This window comes from Galeopterus variegatus, unplaced genomic scaffold (assembly GCF_000696425.1).
Source record: "Galeopterus variegatus unplaced genomic scaffold, G_variegatus-3.0.2 Scaffold1378, whole genome shotgun sequence".
NCBI classification, from domain to species: Eukaryota; Metazoa; Chordata; class Mammalia; order Dermoptera; family Cynocephalidae; genus Galeopterus; species Galeopterus variegatus.
This window is the reverse complement of record NW_007727489.1, coordinates 231,447-243,740: the sequence shown is the minus strand read 5'-3', so window position 1 is coordinate 243,740 and position 12,294 is coordinate 231,447. Positions and strand designations below refer to the sequence as shown.

General features: G+C 34.6%; 1 protein-coding gene across 1 annotated transcript in view; it reads right to left on the bottom strand.

Annotated features, from left to right (window-relative positions):
- SHPRH (SNF2 histone linker PHD RING helicase, E3 ubiquitin protein ligase) overlaps positions 1–12,294 on the bottom strand; it is a 91,307-nt gene that overhangs the window by 59,703 nt on the left and 19,310 nt on the right. The window contains exons 9-14 of the mRNA XM_008576630.1: positions 11,602–12,261; positions 10,047–10,298; positions 9,157–9,235; positions 4,299–4,462; positions 3,931–4,187; positions 2,673–2,794 (exon numbers count right to left, since the gene is read on the bottom strand). Coding sequence (XP_008574852.1) covers positions 2,673–2,794; positions 3,931–4,187; positions 4,299–4,462; positions 9,157–9,235; positions 10,047–10,298; positions 11,602–12,261 — 1,534 coding nt within the window. The remainder of the gene's footprint in view (positions 1–2,672; positions 2,795–3,930; positions 4,188–4,298; positions 4,463–9,156; positions 9,236–10,046; positions 10,299–11,601; positions 12,262–12,294) is intronic.

Below are 12,294 nucleotides of genomic sequence, written 5' to 3'. Positions count from 1 at the left end.
CATCTAAATTGCCAAATTTTTGGCATGAAGTTGTTCATAATATTCTTTTATGACATTCTGAAATATCTGTAGAATCTTTAATGATGCCACCTCTCTCAACCTGGATAAAGGTAATGCATGTCTCCTCTGTTTTTTTCTTCAATAGTCTAACTCGAGGTTTATCAATTTTTATTGATCTTCTCAAAGAACCAGATTTTAAGTTGATTGCTTTTCTCTACTGGTTTTCTGTTTTCCTTTTAATTCATTCCTGCACTGATCTTCATTATTTCTGTCCTTTGCTTATTTTGTACTTCATTTAATCTTCCTTTTTCAGTTTCTTAAAGTATCAGATGACATCTCTGATTTGAAACACTTTTTCTTTCCTAGTATGTGTTTAGTGGTATAAATTTCCCTTTGATTACTGATTTGTTACATCCATACATTCTGATATTTTTTTCATTCATTTCAAAACACTTCCTAGTTTCCCTTTTGATGTATTCTTTAACCCAAGAATTATTTAGAAGTGTGTTGTTTAGTTTCCAAATATTTGGGGACTTTCCAGTTACTTTTCTGTTATTGATATCTAATTTAATTCTACCACGGTCATAGAACATACTTTGTAAGACTTGAACCCTTTTAAATTTATTGACTTGTTTTATAGCTCAAATATATTTGACCTACCTTGGTAAACAAACCATGTAGACTTGAAAATAATGTGTATTCCTCTTTGGATAGGTAAAGTGTTTAATAAATGTTGAAAACGTCAATTGGTTGATAGTGTTGTTTGAACTGTGTATGTCCTTACTTGTTTTCTGTCTATGTCCTTATTTGTTTTCTGTCTACTTGTTCTATAAATAATTGAGAGAGAAATGTTGAAATCTGACTATAATTATGAATTTGTCTACTTCTCATTACAGTTCTATCGGTCTTCGTAATTTACCTTGAAATTCTAGTTTTAGGTCCATAAACATTTAGGATTTTTTTTTCCCCCAGTGATAAATAACACCCTTTATCCTTGTAATATTCTTGCTCTGAAATCTACTTTGCCTGATGATACAATCACTACAGCTTTCTTCTGATTAGTGTTAACATGGGTTATCTTTTTTCATCTTTTTACATTTGAATATTTAAAAATAAAGTGAGTTTCTTACGAATAGGATATTGTGGTATTGCTTTTTTTGACCAGTCTGACAATTGCTACCTTCTAATCAGGGGTATTTAGACAACTGCATTTAATGTGATCACTGATATGCTTGGATTTAAATGTGCCATCTTATTTACTTTCTAATTGTTTCATCTGTTCTCTGTTCCCCTTTTTCTTTTCTGCTGCCTTTTTTTCAGGTTAAAGATTGTTTATTGCTCTCTTTTATCTCCTCTTTTAGATCATTACCTCTAATTCTGTGTTATACATTTTAGTGGTTGTTGTAGGGTGTATAGAACATATCCTTGACTTGTCACAGTCCACTTTCACGTCATATACCACGTCATCTACAGTATAAAAACCTTACACCATCATACATTCATTTCTTCCCTCACCGACTTTGCACTATCGTTATTGCACATTTCACATTTATATGTTATAAAACCCACAATACATTACTTCATATATTTTTTTCTTCTTCGGGGACTCCAACACATTTGTATTAGGCCACCTGAAGTTGTCCACAATCTCATAAATGCTCTTTTCAAATTTTTAAGTTTTTATTCTCTTTGTTTTTCATGTTGGAGAGTTTCTATTGCTATTCTATACTTCAGCTCTACTGATCTTTTCTTCTGTAGTGTTTAATCTTCTATTTATCAAGTGTAATTTCTATATCAGACACTGAAATTTTCATCTCTCCAAGTCTGATTTTATGTTTTCAATGTCTCTACTTAATATGTTTAATCTTTACTCTTAAACCTATAGAATACAGTTCTAATGATCCTATTTATATGGAAGGTGTTTACTAAATGGTGCTTATTAAAAGTGCCAGTTATATAACTTCTGCTTCCAGCCAAGATACAGTAACAGAGGATAGATTTACACTTTCTGTAACAACTAAAATAACAGACAAATACAAAAAAGGACAGTTTGTAAGATACTGGACATCAGACAACAAAAAATAGTGATCCCTGACAGACAGGAAACAACAAAGTAAACATACAACACTGTAATTTTACACATACACATTGTGTATGTGTATATTTGCCATGCTCTGTAAGAATTTAAGGCCCATAAGATCAAAGAGTTTACTTTGTTTACTTTATCATCTTTAGTACACAGATCATATCTCGCACACAAATATTTGTTGAAAAAATAAATTTACAAACAATGTAATTTTTAAATCAATGAATACGCCTCCCTTGTATATCTCAAAATTTAACCACTCTTCTGTTTCTAGGTATTTTGGTTGTTTGCAGTTGTTCACTATTAAAGACCAAAATTAATAACTTATAGCCAAATCTTGGTTCCCATCCTCATTTCCTCAAAAAGAACTTTTAAAAATGAAACAGTTTAGTCAAAGCATATGTAAACTTTGAAGGTTTTTGACATATTCTGCACAACAGCTCTCTATTAAGTTGAACCGATTTAAATTACAATTAGTAGTGTGTGAGACTGTCTTTTGGGGAGCAGGGGGTTGATTTCTACTGTAATTAACCTTCCCCAGAAAGTATATGGAAGGCTCAGAGATAACAAAGCAATCACCTTCTACCTTTAATGATATGGATGCCTGCTAGGCCATTGAGGGCACAAACTAGCTGCCGATGTGCTTCTTCACATTCAGTCCCACATTTCTTCTGCAAAGATGTCAGCAACTCTTCCATTGTCATGGTGCTAAAAGAAAAAGCAGATTGTTCAAAACTACAAAGAAAATCCCAAGTGTTATTTCAGTGGGAGTGTTATATCATACAAGATCAAGAGTGTGAGGCTCTTACAGAGTCTCTGTGGTATCTTCAGCATTTTTCTCTTCAGGTCCATTTTACTAATATTGCTCTCAACTTAATCACCTCTTACTATTCCAGTGAGCATTCTTCCATCTGACCCCATCATTCTTTAAGTTTTTCCCATTTCAGTCAAGGGAGAATAAAAGTAGAAAAATCTTCTTCAAGCACAAAGTACAATATCATATAGTTGAAACACTATGGGTGTTAAAATGTAAGGCTGGATCTGAATCCCAGCACTGCAATTTAATTAATTAACCTCTCCCAGCCTGAATTTTCTTTTTTTAGCAGTTGGCCAGTACAGGATCGAATCCCAGACCTTGGTCTAACCTTAACCATTCACATAGATATTGTTTCCATGCTCTAATTGTCCATGGCAATTTGTGTGTACCTCTCGTGAAATTTATCATGTTTGTTCATATTTTAGAAATCTATAATTTTGTCATCTCCCTTATTTGTCTATAATTTCCAAAGGAAAGGACAACATCCAATCCTCTTTCTATCTCTTATAGCACCTGAAGGGGTTTCTTTCTAATACCAGGTGCTTCCAAAAATGGCCAGTTCCTAAGCTGTAGTCTGATTCACAAAAACATCTCTGGGACAATAGAGTATTATGGACACATATTCCTTAATGTTTTTGGAAGAATAATCAAACAGACAAAGCACAGTTATAAAGAAAATAATTAATGTTAATCCAATTCCCTGATGTGGGGAATCAAGAAATATAATAAGAGCAAAAGCTTTCAAATCTGGAGTATAGCCAAAAACAAACCAAAAACCAAAAAACAAAAACCCCAACAATGACCCAAATTTTAAAAGAAATGTTTGAAACCATGAAGATAATTTGGATGATGTGATTTTCTTTCACAAATGAAGTTTATACCAAAGAAAAACCACCACATCATTAAAAATACTGACAACTCAGTTACAAGTCCATGAATGAAATCGTGGGCAAAGAGGCTAATTGCTTAAATGTTGCCTGTTATCACAATATTACCAATTGCAGTATGAGGAAATGGATAATAAAACCTTTTTTGGAGTGGTAAGAACTCCCCACGAACAGCCTGAGGGTGGCAGCAGGCCTGCCTGAGCCTCAGCAGTGGATACAAGATGGAGGTGACAGTCCTTCTGTCCAGGCTGCTGAGCTTCAGAGCCCAGTCAGAAATCTTCCTGAGTTTTACCACCGCATCCTGGCAGCACACCTCATGCTGACGGTGATAGAAATGCCTTTCCACTGGAGAAAAGTGGAGCCAGTGCATTTCTTCAGTCTGTGGTGGTATCTGGATCTGCAAAGAGGTAGGGAAAAAAGTAAGTTTTCACTGGAAAATTTAACTTTCCATCCCAACTATTTCTTTTTACTTATATACTCTTAATCAATAAAAACTTATTGTACTGACTTGGTCAATCACATCTTTCTTTGCAGACCTCCACAATATCCTGGCAATAAAACTATAGAGGAGCTGAGGACTCTTCTTGCAGTAAGGGCGATAGAGAAGTCGAACCCACCAGTGTCTGACACAGTAAGGTTCGATACCAAGAAAGACCACTAACCCAAAGAGATCTGCAAAGAAAAAAGAAAAAAGCACACTGAGAATAACTGTTTCTATATTTCTTCATTACTATTTTAAATAAGCACTTTCACAGACATTACACAGTGCACAGTACTTTCCATGAATTAAAATGCAGATTGCACAGGCACTAGAGTCTGAAATTCAATTCCAATTCAATTTACATTCATTGAGCATCTATTTTGCTCTAGGTTTTGTGCAAGGTGCTAAAATGTTATAAAGTTTATGTAACCATTACACAAAGCATGGACTTGATTCAAAAGTCTAAAATTACCATCATAGGTAAAACCAGTTAACTATTCAATTGAGTGTGTTTGACAAGAGATATATAAGAAATAGCATGCAGGGCCGGCCCGGTGGCGCACTGCTACAGTGCGCCGCTTGGGAGCGCAGTGGCGCTCCCGCCCGAGGGTTCGGATCCCACATACAGACCGGTTCCCGCTCACTGGCTGAGCGAGGCACGGGAGCAACACTGAGGGTTGCAATCCCATTGCCGGTCCCCGGTCCGGCAACACTGAGGGTTGTGATCCGTTGCCGGACACGGAAAAAGACAAAAGACAAAAGACAAAAAAAAAAAAAAAGAAAAGAAATAGCATGCACAGAAACTAATACACGCAAGACTTGCTGGATCAGGAAAAGCAAAATTCTAATTCACATGATACTGAGAATATTATCTGATCCAATAATCCTCATACCCTTCGATCTAATGATTCCACTTCTGGCAAACAAGCCTAAGACAATGTTAAAAAATATAGACAAGATTTACCTATAGTGATATTCATAGCAACAATACACAGAATAAAAATGATTAAAATAAAGAAGTAAATAAATTATGATACCCCATAAAATAGAATTATTTTTCTTTTCCGATCCAGCAAGCCTTGCACCTGTTAGCTTTAAAGCATGGTTCTTCTATACATCTTTTGATTGGGCACACTCAATTTTACATTCCATTTTTCCTCCACTTAACACATATCCTAAGCAGTTTTCCATATATTTAGTTGTGACAAATTTTTTAACATATGGAAAACTACTTAGGATACAATGTTAAGTAAAACATACATATATATAATTATTGATCCAGTAGGAGCTCAAATATATAAATATTCATATAGAAAAAATTGGCTGTGGTTTTGTCTTCAAATAAAGATTGAGTAAGTGTAATTTTCTTTACACTTTTCCATATTGTTAAAAATTTTCACAATGAACATTTATTCTCTTCAAAGCCATAAAAATATTCTAAAAAATACCATGATCCTAATGGTAACATCTACAAGAGTACTTCAAAAGTTTGGGAAAGATTCCCATTAACTTTTCTATTTTTCACGAACTTTTTGAAGCACGCTTGTATTCTGAAGATGACAAACAAATATTAAGGTTGAACAAAGTTACTTTGATGGTTCCTAGGAATAAGTAACATGTGAAAGAACCAATGCATCACTGCCTATATGCAGAGATCAACAGATTTTTTTTTTTTTTTTTAGCTCAAATCAATCCAATTGCCTATGTGCTACCTCTTCTTTGAGGTCCCAAAGGCACCTCATACTCAACCTGCCATAATCAAATGGATAATGCTTTTGCCCAAATACAATTCTCTTCTACTATTATTCACTGGTGAATATTATTACCATCCATGGATTTATGTGAGTCAGAAATCTTGGCATCTTCTGATCTATCACCAAGCTTTGTTAACTTTTCCATATCTACTTTTTTCTATTTCTTCAGGATTACTCTAGTCCAAATCCAAAGTGCCAGCATCACTTGACTAATTTATTGTAGCCAATCAATTGATATGCTAATATCCACTTTTCCTACTTCTAAACCATTCTTCACATTGCAACTTAAGTGATTTTTTGAAATACAAATCTAACCACAAGATGATCCCCAACCACTGTGTTTAAATTACTTTCAACAGCTCTTACTGTTCTTAAGAAAACAAATAAAATTCTTTATCATGGCCTACAATGTCCTCCCTGGTCCCATTTATATCCACCTATTCAGTCTCTCAGTGCACCATATTATCCCTACCTCTTTGTACTCTAGCAACACTGACACTCTTTCAGTTTTCCTTCTGCCTTTGATTTTTATATTTTGTTTCCTCTGCAATGAAAAATTCTTCCTTCTCCTCTTTAACAAGCTCATGTTAATATTTCTTTTCTCAGTTCAGCTATAACTTCCTTCTGGGTCTCTATTATGTGATGTCATAGAACCATATATCTTTTTGATGAAACCTGACAGAGTCAGAATTTTATATTTTTCACATTTGTGAAAGTTATCTTAATTTCAATTTAAAATTTGTCTAAGTATTAATAAATATATCTTCCCCTCTAAGCTGTAAGCTCAATAAGGTCAGGGACCTGGTCTATTTTTGCTCACTCTCATATATTGCAAAGAATAAATAAAATAATAAATGTACCACAAAGTACTTAAGTTATTTAAAATCAACATTTTCAAAGAAACAAGGTAAATGAATGATCACATAAATAGAAAATAAAACAAAAAAGCAGAAGTGAAGCAGCTATCATTTATTGAATATTTAATATCTGTCAGGTACTGTGCTAAATGCTTTGTATACTTTATTATCATTAATCTTTAAAACACCTTATTTTAGAAATAAGGAAAATAAGAATTTGAATATTTAAGTAATTTGTTTATAAACATACAACTAATAAGTCAGGATGTGAACCCAGGTTTATATATCCCCAAATCCAATGCTTTTTAGACTAGTATTGTACAAAAGATATTATTATTACATAGACATAGGGTGTGTGGGGGTTTAAAGGAATGGACTCCATTCTTGCCTATTTGACTTTCCAAGTAGGTGACATTATTTCAGCCCACCTGCAGAAACAAACTAAAGGCCTGGCAAATTAGAAAATGAAAATATCCTATCCTCATTTCCTTGCTCAATATGTGGCCAATTTGGGATTAACAAGATCTCTGGGTTGCTGCTAATTAATAAATCATCAAATTTGATTTATCTCTATCAGTCTAGCACAATGGTTCTCAACTGAGGTGGAGGTGGAGGGGTGCAATTTTGCTCCCCAGGGGACACTTGGCAGTGTCTGGAGACATTTGTGGATGTGAGAACTGCAGAAGTGCTACCAGCATCTAGTGAGTAGAAGCTAAGCATTCTGAAACACACAGAACAGCCCCCAACAAAAAAGAATTATCCAGGCCAAAATGTCAATAGGGCCAAGGCTAAGAAACCCCGTTTTACATAATACAAAGAAAACAAATGAGACTTCTACTGCCAAATACAATACAGTAAGTCATAAGCAGGCTAACAATCCCACTGTAACAGCCAGAAACAACTAGTTTTATTGTTATGTCATTTATACCTCAATAAAGCTCAAACAGCTCAATAAAGCTGTTTTTAAAAACATTACTCAAGAATTTGTTGAATGGTGACAAGTGCTCAAAACATCTGCCAACATCTTACATCTCTACAAAAACCTACCCAGGAAACTGAGGACTTACTGCTCATATCTTTCAACATTAAAATTAGAAAACGTAATTCTGATAGTCATTTACTTTCTTCTGTACCCTTTCAGCTAACTTTTGAGCTGAGTGAGATCATGTTAACACCGAAATATCTATAATTTTGGCACTTTCAAAATGTGAAAACAGACCACTAAATTTGGTCTCTTAATTAGCCTAATATTCTATAAATATGTATCTTAACATAACAAAATTATGTAAATACTTAAATATATACTTACAATATTCTTAGGAAACTATTTCCCCCTAAAAATAATCATCAAAAAACATACTGTTTTGCAGATCATACTAATGGATGTTGATATTTCTGTTTTAGCAGAATGATAAGTCATCCTGCTGAAAACAAACAAAATATATGAAAACTCTGGATTATCAAAAAGATAAGTTTTGAAGATGAATATTTACTGCTGGGACTCCAAGTACATTTAAATTTTATAATTTAGTTACATTTTAATACCAGCTTTTCAGGAAATTTATTATATAAAATAAGATTTACTTAAACTTTTAGTTTTAAATATTCATAACTTGAATAAAATCCCAGTGTCTGTTGTATGAAAAAGTAAGGGATAATGAATGAATTAATGTAGAAGCATCAGCATCATGTGTGTGTGAGGGGAGAAGAGTAGACACAATCTAAATGTCCAAGAAGGGGAATGGTTGAAGGAATACTGGTATATACATATGATATAATGTTATAAAGCTATCAATATTTTAAACTTTTACAATTAGTAAAATTATGGTCTCACTATTATGGATTCAGGCAATGAAAATTATGGTCCCTATTTTTATAGACACAGCCAATTAAAATTAAATTTCTTTTTCTCTTTCTCTCCCTTCCTCCCTCCCCTCTTTTCCTTTGGTCAGATTCTTTCTGTTTTCTACCTACCACTCTGGAACTCTGAGTTCAATTCAGAACTGTATCTACACTGTTTAGGTAAGCACAGTAATTGCTCAACTTAAGACAACGGGATTACTCACTGTATATTTGTCCTCATGTATACAAACAGAAAAATCACCCAAGTTCCACTTAAAAAGATAAATGCTTGAAACTATTTGGAGTCAACTATAAATACACGTGTAATCACTTAAGTAAGGATTTCAACAAAGGTTAATCATAAAAATACTTTTTCTTCAAAAAATTTAAGCTTTTCAAATTCATGCAATATGTGAGGAAATCATTCGTTACCCTCCAATCCTCTCTGTACTGGAGTACCACTGATGCACCACCGATTAATCCCACTCAAACGCTGGGCCATTTCTGCAGCCTGATGAGAAAAAAATATGAAATAAAAACAAACAAAAAAAGACACAGGAATAATGCAGAAGTCAGGCATACACTTATGAAAATGGCCTGCAAGAAGCTACACTTCAGATGAGACACACCTGCTTTTATTTAATAGTTACCACATTCAATGTGGAATGTCATATTCAATCTTTCAGTACAGTGGTTCTAATCAGTAGAAGGCTGCCATATATCCCCTTGAAATGGAGGGGTAGTTCAAGCATCATAGAAAAAGCTCCCTGAATAACTGATACATTCCCCATACCACTCCATCCTCCAGATGTAAACTACAGCGCTGATAGATATGATTCATAAATTCAGTCCAGATTACAGACTGGCCGAAGATGACAGAATAAAGACATATAACAAATAAAGGCTGAATCAAAATTCTATCTTCTAAAGTAGCATTTTCTGTTACCATTTGGTCTCTGATGAAAAAAACTGCCAAAGTCTACTTTGGCTCACAGCTATCAGAGCCTACATGATAAGCCTTCCAGTTAGAAGAAATACTTATAAAAGTCCCTAGGCACAATTTACTTTGACCTGCATAATGCATAAACTGACATCTTATCCAAATATATATGAGCATTGACTCACAGAGTACCAAAATAATTCCAAAGGGTTATGTAGTTCACAGCACAAGAGAAAATCACATGTAGAGTTTTTAACAGCAAACTATTGACCAATATCAATACTATGGGTTAACTATGCTTAAACTATTAAACTATTCAATTTCCCCTAATCCCTCTCCTTTTTCCTACCCAGCCCTCAAAAGATTTTGCAGAAACTCTTACTTTTACTGCAGGACATTCAACCATCTGAGCTTCATCGAGGCAAATCCTCCACCATTCCACAGCTACTAGGGGGCTGGGAATAGCCATATAGCGCTTCTGGTTCCGTAGGCGACGCCCATCCTCACTATTGCTATGTGGGATATCAACATAGTTTAGTTCTGAGCGAAGGACATCGTAGGTAATGATAACTATATCCTGCTCTGCCAAAAAATGAGGCTGTAAAAAGCCATCTTTCTTCACTCCTTGATATACCTAGGAAATAATCAGCACAGACATAGTTATTGCAGAAAGGCTCATCGAAGACCAGTGAAATATTCATCATTTATACCCTTACTAAGCCCTTTCTATTTGCTTAGGACCACACATGCTATGAGACAGATATCATATCTATCTGGAGAAAGACACATTTTAGTGTGGAAGATTTATAACATAAGTAATGTGACATGAAATGTAACAGAAATAAATGTGCTAGCATCACAGCAAAAAGACCAATTCTATAGCTGAGAAGGTGAATTCAGAGGAGTTAAAATTTGAGGTATATCTTAAAGAACACTTAGGAATTCTCACAGATGGAAAAAGGGGAAAAAGACTAGAGGTACATAGAATCAACAGCATCTGCAAAAAGCACAATGATATGAAAAAGTAGAACAGTAGGAGCTATAATTTATGAAATGCCTTTTATGCTTCAGACACTGTGCTAAGCATTATCGCCAAACTTCAACAATTCTGTTAATAGTTGTTTTTATTCCTATCCCACACATAAACATAAAGTGACATGCTCAAAACTGACAGAACTAAGAATCAAACCAAGGTTTGCCTACCCACACAGAACAAAGCTCCATACCCATGAGAATGGATGAAATACAGAAAACCCTCAGTAGGGGCCATAGCTCAGGGGTAGAACATCTGACTGCAGGAAAACCCTTAGTAACATTTGTGTAGAAAGAAGGAAGAACAAAAGTAGGGAAGGGTACTAATATTAGTAAACAACTGGACTAAATAAGCACTTACTATGTGCCAGCACTTTATCAAATCATTTAATCTTCACAACAAGTCTATGACTGGATACTATTTTCAGAACTTAGCATAGTTCCTGGCACATAATAGATGCTCAATAAATATTTGCAGAATGAGTAAATTTTTATATTACAGATGAGGTAACTGAGGCTTCAGAGGCAATTCTGGAGCTAAGACGTGGCAGGTCAGGTAAGTAGCTACTATTACACAACACTGCCTTTTGGATTGCATTTGTCTCTGAGAGTGCAAATGCTTATACCATGCCTTTTTCATTCATGTAATCAAGAATTTTTTAAAAAAGCGTTTGTATCTTTATACTCAAAGTGTTTTAACTTCTGAAATTCTGATGTCAGAAAAGAATAAACACTCCAGTGTTCTATTTCTTATTCCCAATTTCTCTTCATATTCTGATTTAAAATTACTATTATCATTACGTTAATTTTTAGTATAAACAATAAAACAACAAATACAATAAAAATTATCATGAAAAAGCAAAACTTTAAATTCTTCTATCCCTCTTTAGCCAAAACTGCCTTACCAAGACTCGAAGAGATGATGACCTCACATGCCTGTTGATCTCATCCACCCATTGATGACAGATGGAACTTGGAGAGATGATCAGAGTTGCTCTTGTTGATACTGGCTCCATTGCAACAAGGCAATGGGGGCAGTAAAAAGGCTTAATCTTCAGATTCTTCTCTTCATAATTCACACATTTTGCATGCTGCCACAAGTTGCATTTCAGGCACTGAACGCGAGGCTTACAGTCTATCTGGTCAAGTTCACCACATATGCACTCAAAGCGATAATCAGAGGTATTATAGGGATTCATGATATTAGAATGTGGCACATCACTATCAGCAGGGTTTGGAAATTCAGCATAGTCCTTTGCTTTATGTTCTTGCTTGACTTCAGAGACACATATACTTTTAGACATGGTAACATCAGTAATTCCAGAGTCACTGGTAGCTGGACAGTGACCTTGTGGATCAGAATTGTTGTTAGGCTGACTCTTTCCTTTTTTTGTAGATGGAATAGGCTTTTTCCTCAATTTACTACGATTTCTCCTGGTCTTATAATAATAACAGTAAGGATCATCATCATCATCAGAGGTGTTTGATGGCAAGTATTCAGAATCTGTGTCCTTGTTCCCTGATTTTCTGGATTCTTTCTGAAATTTCCTTGGACTCCCTACTGCCTATGAAAAAATACTTAATTAATGTATTTCAAC